Here is an 18,803-nt window from a genome sequence, read left to right as displayed (position 1 = left end):
CCAAGCGAAACAACAAAGCATCTCCGGCTGCTCGGCGGAGGCCTGATGAGACAGCAATGATATATGCCTACTGTCAAGACCGATTCAACTTACCAAGCAGAACATTTCTGACGTAAGGAAGACATACATCGCTTGGCCTTATCACGCCTCATACCAGAATCCAACAATCTTTGTTTGTTTTGTTTGTTTGCTTGTTTTCTGTCTTTTTAGCTCACCCGGGATGGCGCGAAGGAGCACCGACGGATAAATCATCCTGCAGTTTGCCTTCAGCCCTGACCTGCCTGCCTGAACTCGTCTTGGCATTGTGTAAATCAGCATTGCTGCAGTCTTGTAGGGCGACTTCCTTTGTTGTGCCCCATGCGATTCAACTTCGCGCCCTTTCTTTCATTACAAATGGACCAAGCGGGATGGAAAAATAAAGACAAAAAAAAGAGAGATCAACTAGATGGTTCAGCGTTGGCGCCAAGCGGAATAACTGGGGGAGCGTGTTATATTCGGCAGGGCAGCTCCGGACTTCAAAGAACGGCGGCGAAGCGAAACACGGGCCTATACCACGCGCCGCCCGTGGGAGATGCGCTGCGCGGATCCTCCTACTTATTGAATTAGGCCTTGAAGCCGAATTTCACGGAGCCTTGACACACGACCCATTGCGGCTGCCGCAAAAAAACAACGGCTTGAACGGAAAAGGCTGCTCGCTGTACTGGGACTCGGTTGTCTCCCCTCCGCCTAGTTCAGCTCCCCTCTCCCCATTTCTCACTTCCCAACCGTTTACGGAGCGTTCCTGTTTTCTGCGTCACGCCAAACACCAGCATAGCTAGGCTGGCGCCGGAGGCACGTGCCGATGCGGTTTTGGAGAGGCGTAAAAGCGTTTCAATACAGTGACGCACGCTCAAATCACGAACGGCACTTGACGACTGATCTCCGCAAACACATCTCAGTTCTTTCGAACTGTGACAAGAAACACATCCGCCCCGTGCGTCTGGCCACAGCCGTTCGTTACAAGTCGCTTCGACGTGCAGGGTCTTTCTGCTCTGGTGACAAAAACACAATGGCGGAACAGTTTCCAAGAAAGTTATGCACGCACGCTAATACATGCGCGTGCGTGCGCGTGTGCGTGTGTACGCGTGCCAAAAGTTTTTTTTCGTTTCTTTTTTATAGAGCACAGGAGAAGTTTGTACCTCATTGGGGCCTTATCTGTCACTGGCGTGTCGTATTAAGAGCGGTTGTTATTTGCTCTATCGGAGGAAGATACTGATGTTTAATCAAACTAGCTTGTTCCCTATCACCAGCTTGCTGTAGCACGTCACAACTTCGCACCCCAAGAACATCTACGCCGTTGTTTAGTTTTTCAATCTGGTAATGTCTGATTGATATGCGAATAGCAACGCTAACGCTGATATAGCTAAGAAGGGAAAGAAGAGACAAGAAAAAGGACAAACGAAGAATATGAGCGGGGCAAAGATGGAAAGAAAAGAGAAGATGAGGACAAAGAGAGTCTAGGCATACCCCATGCAATTCCTATAAGCTGAAAGTAACTCGTTTTCGCAGTAATCTTTACTTTTTTCCCTTTACCCCACACGCAAGTAACAACTGCTTCGCAGTATGGGGAGAATGATCAGAGTGCTTTCATATTTAATTTCCGGCGCAGAGACACCGTTCCTAGTCAATAGCGCAGAAATTATTTTTTCCTCCTCTACCTCCTTCTCTCCATTCATCTGCGAAATGAGGCGTACCCTTTGTATGCTTCTTTGAACCACGACTCGCAAATGCGACAGGGCACGGTGAGACAGGGTGCCATGGCTTTGTTAACACAGCTGTTGCGTTAAGAAATCTCTCCCAGTGCCACCACGAAAGCGTTAAGTATACACAAAGGAAGCAAGGCCTCCAAGTGCAGCTCACAGGAACTTGACTGACTGGGAAGTACTCCAGCGAAGAGTGCCCCAGCGAAGAGTGCCCCAGCGAAGAGTGCCCCAGCGAAGAGTGCCCCAGCGAAGAGTGCCCCAGCGAAGAGTGCCCCAGCGAGAGTGCTCCAGCGAAGAGTGCTCCAGCGAAGAGTGCCCCAGCGAAGAGTGCCCCAGCGAAGAGTGCCCCAGCGAAGAGTGCCCCAGCGAAGAGTGCCCCAGCGAAGAGTGCCCCAGCGAAGAGTGCCCCAGCGAAAAGTGCCCCAGTGGAAAGTGCCCCAGTGGAAAGTGCCCCAGTGGAAAGTGCCCCAGTGGAAAGTGCCCCAGTGGAAAGTGCCCCAGTGGAAATTGCCCCAGTGGAAAGTGCCCCAGTGGAAAGTGCCCCAGTGGAAAGTGCCCCAGAGGAAAGTGCCCCAGTGGAAAGTGCCCCAGTGGAAAGTGCCCCAGTGGAAATTGCCCCAGTGGAAAGTGCCCCAGTGGAAAGGTGCCCCAGTGGAAATTGCCTCAGTGGAAAGTGCCTCAGTGGAAAGTGCCTCAGTGGAAAGTGCCTCAGTGGAAATTGCCTCAGTGGAAAGTGCCTCAGTGGAAATTGCCTCAGTGGAAAGTGCCAAGCGGGAAAGTACCTCAGAAAGGCCGATAAGCGTTCCCGAATACGCGAATTTAATTTATATCCGTGAACCGAGGCGCTCTTGTCACAAACAGCAGGTTAACTTCGTCGTTTAAATGCCGCTACGCTGGTCCACCTTTCTCAAGTACCTGCGCTCGGCTAAATCTCACCGGAATTCCGCGACTCGCATCTTCCGGCCTCCCTCGTCAACTTTGAAAGGCAGCCGATGCTTCGGAAAATGGCGGTACTGATTTTCCTATTGTCACGTTTCCTCCACAGAGAAGGCGAAAAAAAAAGACCACGAACGAGAAAGTTTTGCATACGTGAATCTCGCGAAATAAAGCGGAGACAGAAATTGCATGCCGCTCTTCACTGCCGCTGTAGAGCAAGCAGGACGCAAAAGTGCAAGTCATGAAGCTTAAAGAATAGAGCGAGAAAAACTGGCGACAAGAAAAATTAAAAAAAAGAAACAACGTGAGAATTAACCTTGTCGTAAAGAGCAGGGCTAATTGGAGATTATTGGGAGACGTCTTTGCCCAGCATGGACGCAGTCTGGCTGATGATAACGCACTGCCGAAGGGAGGCAGAGGGTCAACGAGAAGACGGTTCGGGTTGCTGACCTGCATCGAGAGCAGGATCGACGAGACAGGCGCAAAGATAGAAAAGAAAGAGACTTCATTAGAGGGCACACGATGCCAGGACCGAGCGGGTCGACGCTCAGTCGTCCCTCTCATGGGGATTTCATACCCACGTGACCGGAATGAGGCAACACCGCACGCCATTCACCTTACCGCGAGGGAATTCAGCGATTCCCTCCCCCCCCCCCCTCCCCCCACTTTCTTTCCCTCTACCCGCTACCCCCCTGTCACGACCGCGAACTTGAGCACTGCATTCTCGAACCGGCGAAGTGGAGTTCACGGACCTCTCTGCGCTCTGATGGCTCTTCTAAGGCACGCCCGTGCTTTAGACCCATCGGTGCCCTCTATATGCATTGAAATGAGGTTCGAAGCGCCTCGCCAAAATTTGCACTTCCAAGAGTGCGCCTGTTTGAACAGGCGATGACCTCACTCATCACCGCTGGCTTTGACAAGGGACAAAGCCACGCGGTCGAGGCGACCCGAGTTGTTTAGATGCCCGCAGGCCGCAAGCGAGGAAGCAGAGTGCGCAAGGGTTCGGAAGTGGGAACCGACGCTGGAAAATACCTCGGGAAGATGAGACTTCAACGTGTGCATATTGACAGGGGAGGCAAAAGGTGCGAACGCCACGTCCGAGCGGGAAAATTTCTTTTCCACAAAAGACAGGTGCATTCGCCTCTCTTTCAACAAAAAGAACAGCAACAAAAAAAGCTATGCTTGCGTGTTAAGGAGCACCGCTTTCGAAAGGTAGAGACAAAGCTGCCAATAAGTGCACCTTTGAATTTAAGTACAGGCGACTTCAGGGGTTAGTGTGTGTTAGCTTTTTAGATGCAAGTCTGTTTCGTCTATACTGATGAGCAGCTGAAAGCTTTAATCGACAGTGAGTCGCAAACTGTCGTAGCACTGTAGCCTAGGATAGGTAGCGTCCATCTAACCGAGACAACGCAAGCACCGAGTGTTTCTCGAGGCAGTTACGGGTTGACATGCTTTCCTGGAGAGACGTTTCTTTCAAAGCCATAAATGAAAAGGACAGCCCAAAGTAAAAAAAGAAAGAAAGAAGAAAGGTGCCCCCTAAAAAACCGTTACGGAAAATAAACACTGTGGAGCGACTCAATCACTTCGTATCCCGCTTAGAACCAATCGCGAGATTGCTTCGAGGCAATGTGACACATTTAGACAGTACGAGGTAGCAAAAATGTAGACCGAAATCGCAAAACAAACCGACCATACAGAACATCGGGAACAAGTAGGCAAAAAAAAAACAACACAAACAGTATAAAGAAGAAATAAGATCTACGGCTAGGCAGAGAAAAACGAACTCACCATGACTCCGGCACAATTGAAGATAGGAAGTTGGCGTGGTGAAAAACTGCGAAAGAAAATGAGAGAAAAAAATAGTGAAGGAAAACGTGAATCAGAAAAAGACCACGGCGAGCACTTCAAGGAATTGAAATTAGCGCATGGCAGTCGGCGTCCCGCCCTCCTCAAGCCTGCTCATGAAAAATAAGGGCAAGGAGGTTCCGGAAGCAGACACAAAGCACATTAAAAAAAAGAACACGAATAAAAGACCTTTCCTAGTTAAAAAGACAAGAGAAAGGATAACTCTCTTCGAAGAGACGAAACTTATTGCGGTTTTCATCTTGATCAAAGTAAAGGATCTGCATGATTTTTTTTTCCCCTCCGAAGCCCGTGAGCGAGGCGCTCGGGCACATTTAGAACAAACAAAAAGCAAAACAGTTCATCGGTGTACGCGAGAATGACGACTAAGCTTGAGAAATCGCCCGCAATGTGACGCGCGGGTTCCCGAGATGTGCCGGTCGAAATCATTAGGCGGTGAAGCAGGGTTCCTCGAAACGACGGGAGCAAATAGAGTGCTTGCCGCGTACTTAAAAGACTGTAGCCGGATGGCACACCGTAAATTCACTGCGAGAGGGCACTATTTTTTATTCTTGTATCTAGATATTTTAAGAGAATTGCAAAAGGGGCATTGTAATAAGCGAAAGCAAAACGCTTAAAGTTACACCGAACTAAACCAATTCAGTAGAAACTGGAAAACAAAGCCAAGTTTTGGAGAGCAAGTAAAGCATACGTCTTTATGAGTTACAAACCCACCGCGGTGGCTCAGTGGTTACGGCACTCGGCTCCTGGCCCGAAAGACGCTGGTTCGATCCCTGCCGCAGCGGCTGAATTTCGATGGAGGCGAAATTCTAGAGGCGCGTGTGCTGTGCGATGTCAGTGCACGTTAATGAATCCCAGGTGGTCGAAATTTCCGGAGCCCTTCAGTATGGCGTCCCTCATAGCCGGAGTCGCTTTGGGACGTTAAACTCTAATAAATCAAAACAAATTTATGAGTTGCGTCTCCTGCGTCCTTATGAAAGGTACGGTATACTCTGTCACTACAAATTTCTTCAGAAACTATAGGAGGTAATCGCGCACACACACGCGTTTAAGTATGACGAACTGATATCGGACATGGATAGGGAACTGAGGTGCCCGTGACGATACACATGGAGAACCACAGCGGTCACCAAAACTGAGGGTGAGTTGGCTTTTTTCATGAACAGATATCGGACAAATATAGCATTCACAGCTTGTGGTGGTTGCACCACCCATTGTTTGGTTCGCACAAGTTCGCGTTCGTTACACCTGCAATCTTATCTTTGAGATGTATGGCAAGCTTTTCTTCACTCGGTTCTAAAATTTACGTCAGTTACTGGGCTTAATTTGGGCAGCGTAAGTATGCGCACGCATGCCGAGCAAACATTGCAAGAAGGCGGAAGCTATCTTTTTACCTCGTCGCGACAAACGCTACCACTTTCCGCTGTTCAGTAAGACAGTGCATTCGTTGTGGCTCGAAAAATCCTTTCCTGACAGGACTGACTCCTTGTCCGGGATATGTGATCCTTCACGAAAGGTGAAAGCGTGCAGTCTTTCCCCATGTCCACGTTCAAAGAGTTTCCTAAAATGAAAGTTAATACCAAGAGTATTTGCACTCAAATATACATTTGAAAAAAAAATTGTAAGGTTCATTCAAAAGCCGCGAGAAACGCGACATTACGATGCTCCTGCTTAACTCTCCCGTGGGAATTACTTTATAGGCGCCTCTATGCGAGCATGTGTACGGTTATTGCATTTCACCGCAATCAGAACACTGCTGCAAGACACCGAACCAGTAGCAGGTTTCCCAATAACACAACCGCTTAGCACCCACAGGAGGTGTGGCGGGCGTGTTTAGGCTCGATAGCGTCGTTGTAAGCAGACGTGACGAGAGCCGCGACTTCAATAACGATGGCACTAGAAGCGAAAATCGCCACGTAAAGTCTGACGCCTTGGCACTGTAACGCTGCAGTAGGAAATAGTCACTGCCATGACATAGGTGCATTCCTTCAGGGATAGAAATCTTTCAGAAACAGAGAAACCGTCCCAGATAAGACGAGTTTAAAGTTTAAAGTTTATTTTTTTTTTTTTACATTATAGATGTGGGTAGGTCCGGGTAAAAAGTGATCGCAGATCACTTGAGGGACCCCCGGACCCCCCTTTACATGGCATGCAGCAGGAAATATGAGTATTTTGTAAAAGATTGCAAACATCTTCAGATCGGCCAAACACTACAGGTAAAACTTTTTACACAGACACAGATATACAAAATATTTTATACATCAACTGAAAAAATGTACTTAACAACGTTTTTGCTGCTTATGTAAAGGCGGCTTTAATTTCGCGCAAGCTGCTTTTTGAAAGATCGACATTCATAGACTGTAATTGGTTTAACAAGTGTGGCATATTGTAACGCAACATCTAATTCCCATAGTTGGTGCGGCAGAAAGGAATAAACCATTTTTCTGTATTGCAAATTCGGAAGCCTATAAATTAGTGGAGCCGAAAAGGAACCGGCAGGGCACCCAAACGTTGAGCGCCTCTACCCATCGCTGCCACCGCGGGCGGCACGAAGTTTGTCTCGTTTTCCCGTGCCCGCTCGATCAGCTGTCCGGTGTCAAACCTGGCCAAGCGGGTTCCACCTTCCCACCGCAGGGTATTCGCGACTCCGGTTCGAACTTTCTTCACTGAGCTGGTTCTTTGATTGCGTTCACTCCAGCTACAGAGAAGGACAACCACAAGCAAGAAACAAACCTGCGCACAGAAAAGAAGATAAGGAAAGAAGATTTACGGTGCAACCACCTGCCAGCTCCTCCCGCTTTTTCGACGCCCACCGTTCCAACTAAGGCCCAGTGTAATAACAAGCGCACTTCAATCTGGCCAGTGAGCGATTGCCTTCCGTGACACGTTTTCCGAGTAAGTGCTTGAAGCATGGGTTGAGAGAGCGGGGAAATGAGTTCGCAATGGAAGGATGAAGCGAGCGAGACACCAGTGCGATTCGACGAAGGCGGCGCTGCCTACGTTTCTAAGAATGGTGGGGCCATTGAGTGCGCGGGAAAAAAAAAAAATGCCGGCAACTCTAAAGCGGTAAACGAGCCTTTCGCGTAGTTACGTCAGTAGAAAACCATTTTTGCGAACAGTCTATATATTTCAAGCTAGTTCGATAACCAGTTTCGCTGCAAACAAAAACTGAGTGTTAGACGTGCGAAAGAAGCCAACAGCCATTGGAACCCGGAAAAACAAAACGGAATGTAACTTTCTTCGTTTCTTTTTTTGGTGCGAAATCACTGTTTTCTCGCCGGGAGGGGCGATGAGATTGGGAAATTAATTGCGCTTTATGTACACGAAAACTAAATACAAAATAGAAGGAAAGATAACCCCGCCGCCGGCGGGATCTGATTGCGCAACTTATTTCCACCCTCGGCAACACCGCATCGCAAAAAAAAAAAAAAAACTCCGTGCTTTCCTTGGTTTCAACGTTAGCTACCTTCTTTCGTACACACCAGACATGGCAGTAACTGAATTTATGTAATGATATAACTAATTACCTTTTCCAGCAATCTGTGATGTAATGAATTATTTTTTTTTCTAGTAATTCAGTAATTTAAGAAACTGTATTGCGGCATCAATTTCGCAGCAAAAGTAATTACTTCCGAAGTAACTTTCATTAAAATGCGCTGCTACTCTTTGTGTCGGCGGAGGTTTGATCTCTCGTGCGCCCGATCGGAGGCCTGTAAAAGAGGAATGAACGCGCGCCAAGAACTGCGTAGGACTGAGCCTCCGAGACCGCCGGCTATCTCTATTGTCCGGTCGCTGACCGCGGGTATTGGATGGGTAGGAGGCAGTCGTTGGGATTCATACACGTAGCGTGGTTCGGGTTGGAGTAAGAAAGAGGATGCTAGTGTCAGGGTTACGTAGATGAAAACAGGAAAGGGCTTCATACAGAATATTCAAATCTTGTTGGAGTTGAGACATGGCGGTCGGAGAACGAGAAAGCAGCCTGCGACCTTCGTCGCGAGTCTCGTCGTGCACAGTGCTAACACAGCGTTGTTGTGACTGTACTTCATATTTTCTTCGAATGTCCAGCGTACGCCAACTAACGTGCGCACTATGAACAATGAAGGCAGTCCGTCACCCAAGCACCACTCACAGTGGACACTATAATAGGTCCTTTAGACTGCTACAGACAGCAGCGACGTGCACGGATATTCTTATTAGCCTATTTAGACGCTATTGGTGTTTTAGACAAACTCTAAATTGCCCGAAAGCTTGATCCCACCACTGTACATGCACAGAACTTGACTTCGGTCTCATCCAAAGAAGCCATCATGCAGTGAACTATTGCGTTGCAACCCTATTCAATGACCGCACTCATTTCTGCCACACTTTTTCCATCTTTACTCCATTATTACCTCTCCAACGCAGAGTAGCATGTCAGCGAATATTCACGCCGGCTAAAATCTGATTTTCATTAAAGGGCTCTCTCTCTCCCACTGTGCAGTGGTCGCGGCGTCCGCCTCGAAGCCCCGTACCCGCCCTCTCAGTCAGCAGGGGCGTGCAGCTGGCACCAGAGCCCGAGCTCCGGTCCAGATCCTCCGGGCAGCAGGTTCTAGGAACGTCCGCTTTGAAGCCGGCCGCCAGCGGCCTCCGTGGGCCGCCCGCGCACCTCGACCAGGAACGATGGCAGAGTAGCACGCTGGGTCCTTCCCGCCAGCTCGCCGCTCCTGTTCACCCGAACTCGCAGTACTCGAGGAAAGGGGGTGGGGGAGGGGACGTTTCCAAAGCGGCGACGCAAACACGTAGCTTCGCCGAGGCCACGTTTGTCGCTGCCGCTAATCAAGGTGACAGTCGGGCCCGGACAATCGGCTGGTTCGGCGTACGATACGCTCGAAAGGATGGGGGCACTGAGGCAAGGTCGCCGCTGGCGTTGAGGGTTAGAAGGAGGGGAAGGTAGGATCCTTCCCGCTTAATGGCGGTGCCGTGCAGTTTTGCCAGAGGTCGCCACAAGTAATAGTAATAATAGTAATAGTAGTAGTAGCAGTAATAGTAGGGCTGTGCTTGGGGCGCCGAAGGGCAGGTGGCGCACGCTGCAGTTCAAAACGCTTTGACAATTAGTCAGGAGCACGCCGAGGCGAACTCCAGAGATTACGACGGCTAAGGTCACAGTGGAAAGAACCGGTGGAAATGCGCACGGCACGAACATTGCCCAGCCGGCTGCCGAGATCGATTCTTGGGGTCACAAAGAGAATAAATAGCATCAGAGGCTTCGAAAGGTGGAGGCAGCTCCGGGCAGCAAGGTGCTGAGTTGGCCGCTAGTTTCTTAAGCGCTGTGAAAGTGACTAATGTTCGGTCACGGTTGTGTTTTAGTTTTGTTCGCGTTGTCTTGTCTTCGTAACGGCTGGCGCTAAAAGAAAGATGGGCGGGGAATAGTACAGTTGGGATAGAACTTGGCCACGGCCACGGGGCGTGTGGGCGTCGAGAGAGGTTGGTGTTTTTTTATACTCTGTTTAGAAATTTTGCCATATACGGTATACCCTAGCGTAACGAAACAGGTTGTTCGTACATATACCCTAACAAGCCCCCCACCTGCTAACCCTCGTTTGCTCAACTCAGCGCTAGAACACTGTATCGACCCATTTACTCTAGATGAACGCTTGGCTTTTGCGGCCACTGTATTCACCTGTTGCTTCAGCGCGTGCAGCATGAGAAACAGTGCCGCTTGTGCCGTGCCTTGTTCGAGCAATAAAGCCATAAAGAACGGCCTACACTGTTTACTACGGGACTTCCTCGTAACCTACGACGCGCGCTTCATAACGGCGTGTACATACGCCGCTTCCGGGGTGGACACGAAAGAGAGACAACTTCAACTCCGCCGCCGCCGCCCTGGGTAAACAGAGTGGCGTGCCAGACGGGTGCGTAGCTCGACGGACGAAAAGAGAACTAAAAAATGTGAGACAGGGCCGTTGGTAAACTCTCGGTTTCGCTATAGGATCACGCAATGGGGGGCGTATAGAGTGAAAACGACGCTAAGCCTACTCGTCAACAATGGGAATGTGTCCTTTCGGAATACTAGCCCTTTCAGTCAAAAATTATGATCCTCTAGGTGGAGAACTTTGAAAATTTCAGATTTTTGTATGAAACATGCCTCAATAGCACAAAATAGAATTGTTAAATTATGCAATCTCTCTCAAGTTCTGATATAGCAAAGTCATGAACGTAATAATGCGACATGTGGGGCTAGTTGGTGTTTCATATTTAGTATGGGTATGGGAATGTATAGGTAGACAACGCCTTTCGAGCTCAAAACGGTGGCGCAGCAAAGAAAAAAAAAGCAGCTACAGAGGAGGCTGTTTGCCAAAGCTCGCAATGCATGATCTTGTTGTCACGGTTCCTTTCCTTTATCGCGCCTCCCGCTTTCGTTCTGGCCGATTCTTTCTTCATGGCTGCAGGTGCATACTAACACCCAATGCGAAGAGTGGGTCAACGTTTGTGCAGCTTCGCTGCAGCCATTGTAACGAATCAACAAAGGGAAGCCCACCGCTAGAAGGGTGGAGTCCTGCTAACAGCCGCGTAATCACGAAACCCTATAGCTCAGGAGCAGAATGGATACTGTAACGAGGATCGAATTGGGCAACCCACCATTCAGCGGTGGACTCGCAGGCAGTAATCGAAGGGGCGGCGTTCGCAGTGACAAAACGTTATTGTCCTCCTTTCTTTTTTTAATGCTAATATACAGTGTAGGGATTGCACACAGATTTTCCCCCATTTTTGCTTTCGAACGTCGCGGAAGCACTTTTCTATACGCACTGCTGAGTTTGCATGGATAACAATACCAGTACAAGTTCACCCGGACAACAGCAAAGACCAGAAGAAAGACCAGATGGCGCTAGGTGTCTTCTACGCAAGCGCAACGGCGGCTGGCGGCCGTGCTAAGCAACGACGGTTAGGAGTATACGCTGTACTAATATTCTCTAACGTCTTCACAAGCGTACATTGTATGGATGGCCGCGCAGGTAAAAGGATATGCGTTATCCACGCAAAATCCAGGTGAGCTTGGAAATAAAACGAAGATAAAGATATATCCTCGACAGAATGAAGGGGCTTCTATGGCACTTTGATCGGCGGGAATGCAGTCTTTCAGCAGCTACAGCCAACGCTTCGCCGCCGTGTGTTCATTTATTTATTTAAGTATGCATTTCCTTACTTTTCACATTGGACTTCCACGGCTCATCGTTTTGAGCAGATTCAAGTTACTCCTCTACGGGCACCTACATACCACGCCAGCACGTTGTTTGCCGTTGCCCTGAAGTTATAATGCTTAGCTCTATAGTGCCAGGGAAAAACTCGCCGGTCACGCATATTCACAACGAGGCGCATAAACGGTCCATTAAGAATCACCAGCGACAGGCGCACCCGCGCGCTTAAAGTCGGCCCTCGCCGTTCAAGTGGTACTTAAGGAGCAGCACTTTCCTTTCATGCGAAAGTACTTTCGCGCCAGAAACAGCGAGCCGAATAACTCTGCGCCAGCTCCGCGGTCTTTCTCCGGAGCTCGACATGCGAGCAAAGAAAGCGGCAACGAAACACAAAATAAGAAAACAAACAAAAAAGAAAAAACTGCACAACACAGCGGCCCCGGCTAGCGCTTCTCTGTTCTTTTCTCTTCAAGCACGGGATTGAAACGCCGTTAGAGAAACTTCCAAGTAAAGCACGCGCGTCCAGAAAACTCAAGAAAAGTGGTCTCCCAGGACTGCCCCGCTTTTTACGAGACGCCTCTATTGTTTTGCTCCGCGCTGGAAACCTCCATAAATATTTCGCGCCGCTCCGGACAGCCGCGCGGGGGGCTCGAGGGTAGAGAGATTAGAGACCAGAGTTGACGATTCACTTAAGAAGTGCCCGCCGCAGCTGCACGCAGCGGCCGTAGTAGCAGATGCGGCGGCGCTGCAGTGAACCGACGCGGAACCCATGGCAACCCGCAACAGCGAGACACGCGAAGCGCGCTGCACACCATACGCCGTTCTCACGCATAGAAGCACGGGTCAGGAGGAGAGCTGCGCTGTCGGCCCGGCGTCGCGTTATCAATCAAGGGTTAAGTAAATCGCTTAGCTCACGCAGGCAGCCCCTAAAGGAAGGATGAAGCAATTCCGCGCCGAAGGTATGGCCGGTGCCCCCGCAAAAGCCTCTCTGCTATATCACCTCCCCCCCCCCCCCCCCCCCCCTCCTTTCTTATACCGAAATACAATTTTTCTCTTTGTTCTCCCTCTGCGAGCACAGCTGAATGCACAGTAGAAGGTCCATGGGCCGCATAAAAATCGAAAACTGCCTCAAAACCACGGCTGTTGCCGAAGGAGGGGCGCATACAAAAAACCTACAGCCGTCTGGTCGTGAATAGAACGTGAACATTGTACTTTTATTCTGTGTTCAGCCTCTTGTTTTCTTTTTTTTATTTAGACCCCTCTAAACTTCGCAATCATTCTTCTTTTTGCGCCCGCAACCTTTACAGCCTCTTTTGTCGTTGGTTTGAAGGTCCTTCGCCTCTGGGCCTGCAAACGCGAGGCATGCAGCGCCTGCGTTGGCGCGTGTGCGTGAGAAGGCATACAGTGCATGCAAATGGCCAATTTATTAACTTCCCTTACCACACAGTAACCTACACACCATCGAATCCCCAAGGCTAACCCCGCCTGTAGCTTGCAACAACCTCAATCTCATCCAGCTAACTATAACGCAAGGCACCCAAGAAATTCATTAAACCGGGTTTTTTTTTCACAGAAACGCTTCCAGGCTATTGCATGAAATACGCGCGTGCTACTCCATGTTCCGTTACTATGCATGCAGATCGAATAAATGCATATTTATTCACACTTTCAGCTATCATTTTGTTGTTGTTGTTGACCTCAGTAAACACGGCACAGATCCACGTAGGGGGATAGGCCAAGGTTTGGTGGCGAATGCCGAGGAAAACCGCATACCTAATTGAGAGGACGTTTTTCTACTGAAGTTATCTTCTTCTTCGTAAACTACTTCTTTCCCTTCTAATTCCTCCAAGCACACCTGAATATCATGCGCCACCTGATGCCCCTACCTGCGTAGCCATGCGTGCCATATCTACGCTTAAAAAGACGTCAGTGCTCTTTGTTATTATTCAGGGCAGCTTGAACCTGAAAATCCAGGTGCATCCGCAGACAAACGGACCAGCAAAAAGTACAGTACACAGACGCTACAGAGAAAGGAAAAAAAGTACAAGACGAACGCACTCCACGCATCAGGAAAACCGTCCACCCTCTTCACAAACTAGATTACCTCAGGCGTTGTTGCCTAAAATGTTCAGCCGCTCTAGTTAAATAATTAAACGCATGCTGCCGTCTAAAAAGACGCTCCCCCTCCCTCCCTTCCCATTCTATCCGCGCGAGCTCAACCCGTTTTGTCAACGGAAAGTAACGGCAGGCTTTGAGGGGGAAAATTTCTGGGGACAATCAGTTTACCATCTTCTCTGGAGGCACCTCTTTTCGCTAGAGGAAAACTATAGTGAAGTAAAGCGAGAGGAGATAACGGTAGTCAGAAAGAAACAAAGAAAGAAAGAAGGAAGGGAAGAAACGAAGAAAGAAAGAAAGAAGGAAGGAAGGGAAGAAACGAAGAAAGAAAGAAAGAAAGAAAGAAAGGAAGAAGCACATAAAGAAAGAAGGAAGGAAGCGCAGAAAGAAAGAAAGAAAGAAGGAAGGAAGCGCAGAAAGAAAGAAAGAATGAAGGAAGGAAGCACAGAAAGAAAGAAAGAAAGAAGGAAGGAAGGAAGCACAGAAAGAAAGAAAGAATGAAGGAAGGAAGCACAGAAAGAAAGAAAGAAAGAAGGAAGGAAGGAAGCACAGAGAGAAAGAAAGAAGGAAGGAAGCACAGAAAGAAAGAAAGAAAGAAAGAAAAAAAGAAGGAAAGAAAGAAAGAAAGAAAGAAAGAAAGAAGGAAGGAAGCGCAGAAAGAAAGAAAAAAAGAAAGAAAGGAAGAATGAAGGAAGGAAGCACAGAAAGAAAGAAAGAAAGAAAGAAAGAAAGAAGGAAGCACAGAAAGAAAGAAGGAAGGAAGCACAGAAAGAAAGAAAGAAAGAAAGAAAGAAAGAAGGAAAGAAGGAAGCACAGAAAGAAAGAAAGAAAGAAAGAAGGAAAGAAAGAAAGAAGGAAAGAAAGAAAGAAAGAAAGAAAGAAAGAAAGAAAGAAAGAAAGAAAGAAAGAAAGAAAGAAAGAAAGAAAGGAGGATGGCCGTCTCCTCCTCCTCATCATCCTCCTGCTCGGTCATCGCACTCTTCCACCGAACCCTTTAACTTGGGGAACGCAATGAAGCTGCGCCACCACCCGTGGCTAACGCGGTTAACGCGCCGAAACTCAGTATGGATTAAGCGACGTCGTGTACAGACAGCGCTGACCAAGGGTTAGCTGCGCTGTTCCCCCCTTTCCGAAAGACCGGACGAAGCGTTTAACCCCGCTGAGCTGTCACATCGCGTCCACACAGCTGGAGGCGGCAGAAGCGAGCCGTTATTGAGGCATTTATGTTTTTTTAATTGCACACGCGTAATTATATGAACAGCGGGAGGCGGTGACGAGAAAAGTTCCGAGCGAATTGCCCCAACCGAGCCTATAGGAGACTTTGTTATGAAACTTTCTGGTGGCGCCACTTTGCTGTGTTGTTCATACGAACGCTTTCCAAGCACACATTGAAACAGGCGCTGTTAAGGTCAACTAGCCAACACTTTAATAGTCGCCACGGATTGTCTAACTTTCGATAAGCGCGGTGAACTTTAACGCTATGAGCAACTTACCACGCGAAAAGCAATAAAGAAAGTGTGTTAATAAAGATTAGTGCGCCGATTCATATACGTGACTGTTGTCATAAAAGGTGGCCACATAAAGCAGAAAATGAGGAAAAAAAGACAATGTGGAAAATATTACCTCAATTCCAGCAGTGAGGGTCTATACGTGCAAGCACTCAAAGTTTCGGAATCCTAACACCATATATCGTGGACAGTTGTATTTGATGAATTCGCATACCCGGTACCGTTGGGAATTGACATCGGGATAAAAGCAGCAATGCCCGATTGCAAGCAGCCGCGTAGTCACTGTTCTTCGCCAACAATCAAGGCATGTGCTTTCATCACCAACTTACTTACACCTAAACTCTGTATGATATTCCGTGCTATGTTTTGCATCTGTATCATGTGGTGCTTTCATTTCATGACAGTTTGCGCGTAGTTCCATTTGCGTGCATTCGTCCCATTCTTCTCAGTTACCTCTTCTTACCTTTGATAAGTCTTTCATTGACTCAAGACGAGCGGGTGATTTCAGATATTAAACTGCCGTAGCTTCATTAGCTCCAACTTCTTTCTGTAAGAGTCCGCCTATGCGCAATTCGTTTGGCGGTTTTTCTTCTAAGCCCGTTCAAAATGGGACCACCCGGTGCATGCTCAAGAAACATAGGAGGACTAGGACAACAAAGGTTTGGGCTTAAGGTTTTATGGGGTTTAACGTCCCAAAGCGACACAGGCTATGAGGGACGGCGTAGTGTAGGGTCCCGGATAATCCGACCACCTGAGGTTCTTTAACGCGCACTGACATCGTACAGTAGGCGAGCCTCTAGCATTTCGTCGCTATTCAAATGCGAACGCCGCGGCCAGTATCGGACCCGTCTCCTTCAGTTCAGCAGCCGAGCACCATAATCACTGAGCCTCCGTGGCGGCAAGGACAAGAAAGGTCGCAGTGGAACTGTGCAAGCGGTCGCCGCGGCCCCTCACCGATTTTGGAGAATCCGGCGAGGATGATGAAGACTGTGAAGACGAAGGGCACGCTGACGAAGTCCCACCGGATGCTGGCCACCGTCACGCCCTCGTGGCCTCCGGAGTGCTCGTGCTCAGCGTCGCACATCCGCTCCTCGCGCTGCTCCTGCTCCCCCGGCCCATGGTGCGGGTGCGCCGCCGCCAGCAGGGACTCGTCCGCACCGGACGCCCACCGGTCACCTGCTGAAGGAACAGAAGGAGGACGCGAATGACGTCACTGAAGCCTGCATGATCTCTCCACGGTCATGGACAGCATTTGACAGAAATACACAGTCCAGCGGGGTTGCTCCTGGACCATGCAGCGTCGTTCGTTTTGCAGTGTCACTGTTCTAAATATCGATGGTGCAAGGAGATCTAATCTTCAACCCTGCAGTGCTTAGCGCCTCCGAGGAACTCGAGTGAGCCTCTGTACACTGCTGAGAAGCACCCTTGGGTTGTATAATGTCACGCGGTCTGTACTGAAAGTAAGTCCTTTTCTTTCTCCTTTCAAAATGGTTTGGCTTTTATGCAGTTTAGCGTCCCAAAGAGTAGGCTACGAAGGACGCCCCAGTGGAGGGCTCTGGAAATTTAGATCAACTGGGGTTCTTTACAGTGAACTGGTGTCTCACAGTAACCGAGCCTCTAACATTTGGCTTCCGGTTTCGGTTTATTAGCGTTTAACGTCCCAAAGTGACTCAGGCTATGAGAGACGCCGCAGTGGAGGGCTCCGGAAATTTCGACCAGCTGTGGTTCTTTAACGTGAACTGGCGTCGCACAGTACACGGGCCTCTAACATATCGCTTCCATCGAAATGCGACTGCCGCGGTCGGGATCGAACCCGCGTCTTTCGCTTTGAAAATGGAAACATAGTTTGCGGTCAGTGTCAAGGAAACACAGTGTCTCGATAAAGCGGACCCGTGCCTGTAAGCGAATGCTAAGTGTCACTGCTCGGCCAAGCGCGGCATCGTGGCACTACATGCATGCGCACAGCACGCCGAGGCGAACCTAGCCTTCCTGTGCGTCCCAGTTAAAGCTACCAAAGATGTACAACCAATTCATGTGTTGTTCTCTCAACTTCAATTTTCTGCTCAGATTTCAATGCTTGAGATGTGCGCACTAGAAAAAAAATCAGGATTCTTGCTAAAAGGTACGATTAGTGGACGCCGTAGAGTACAGCAAGAAGTAGGAATAACTGGCTGGAGGGATATAGCTGGTCCAGTTTTTCAGTTTGCGAAGCACCACTCAGACGAACACGAAGAAGAAACATACAGACAGCACAGATGACAAGGAAAGCATGCGAACAGCGCATTCCTATCCGTATTTACAGGTGTGTCCAAACAATATGGAGCACGCTTCGGCGTTTGAAATTTTCTCTAGCGTTCGACAGATGGTTTACCGGTTTTATGCGCGAGTACACCGACAGACTTTCCTAAAAGATATAAAAAGTTCCTCCCAATTTTCGCTACGTAAAGCGTGGGAACGGTTAGATCGCCGAACCATGCTCCGTATTATCATAGCCGCGGCTGTATTAGCACTAAGCCAGCTATAGAGGCAGAGCATTAGACAACCGACTGAATATAAAAGCCAGTAGTGATACTACACTATAACCTAGTTATAACGAAGCTGTTTATAATGAAATAATGGATATAACGAAGGAATGACGATTCTCTTTAGAAGCTCGGTCAACGCTTGCTATAACGAAGCGACGGCTATAACGAAGTAATCGCCAGGCCCCTCCAAGTTCGTTATAACGAGGTTCGACTGTATGCGAATACGAGGCACGCGCAGATCCCTGGCGTAGAGTCGCTCAGCGCGCGTGCATACCTTGGTGCGAGGAGGACTTGTTGGCGGCGCCTGTGGACGAGGCGTCCACGTTGGCCAACGGCCTGCTGACGTTTCGCGGCGGGTGCGCGGTGGTCTCGGTGGCCGAGGCCAGCGTGGGCATGGGCACGTCGTTGGGAGACGGTGCGCCGCCTCCGCCCGACGCGCGCCGATGCAGCAGCCGCGACGGGAGACCCTGCCCCAGGGAGGGCGCAGAGCCCGCGGGCCGCTGCTCCTGCCACGGACCTGCGAGGAGGAACGCGGGAGGTTGAACGGGCGAAGAAAAAAAATGTGCAGGCAATCACACGATATGTGACAAATATACGTTAGAAGTGCTGGTTGTACTGTCAGCAGCAAAAGTTTGCGAGATCTACAGCGAGGTACCAGAGCGATGCAAAACTGCAGTGCCATCTGTCGCCTCCAAGCATGTTGTCGAGGCTCACGGAAATTGTGTTTGAAGTACGCTTTGCGCACGCCTATCCTTTCTTCGCTATCAAGCTCAAGCATGCCTTGAAGCTCGCTTCCCCGTGACGCGCTTATCAGAATCACGGAAGCCCCGGAGGCGCTGTGCGACGTTCGCAGCCAGTCCCACTTAGGCTCGTGCGTGGGATCGCAGCACTGTTCACCATCGCAGCAGTCGAAACAGACGCGCAACGATGGTGACACAGCGA

At 49.3% G+C, this 18,803-nt stretch overlaps 1 protein-coding gene across 1 annotated transcript in view; it reads right to left on the bottom strand.

Annotated features, from left to right (window-relative positions):
* The window catches only part of LOC149364602 (uncharacterized), a 267,785-nt gene that overhangs the window by 91,776 nt on the left and 157,206 nt on the right, over positions 1 to 18,803 (bottom strand). The window contains exons 3-5 of the mRNA XM_089574551.1: positions 18,136 to 18,378; positions 16,291 to 16,515; positions 4,467 to 4,512 (exon numbers count right to left, since the gene is read on the bottom strand). Of these exons, the coding sequence (XP_089430677.1) occupies positions 4,467 to 4,512; positions 16,291 to 16,515; positions 18,136 to 18,378 (514 nt within the window). The remainder of the gene's footprint in view (positions 1 to 4,466; positions 4,513 to 16,290; positions 16,516 to 18,135; positions 18,379 to 18,803) is intronic.

This window comes from Amblyomma mixtum, chromosome 2 (assembly GCF_055824585.1).
Source record: "Amblyomma mixtum isolate Tamu chromosome 2, ASM5582458v1, whole genome shotgun sequence".
Lineage (NCBI taxonomy): Eukaryota > Metazoa > Arthropoda > Arachnida > Ixodida > Ixodidae > Amblyomma > Amblyomma mixtum.
The sequence above is the reverse complement of the archived record's forward strand: the minus strand, read 5'-3'. Positions and strand labels throughout refer to the sequence as shown.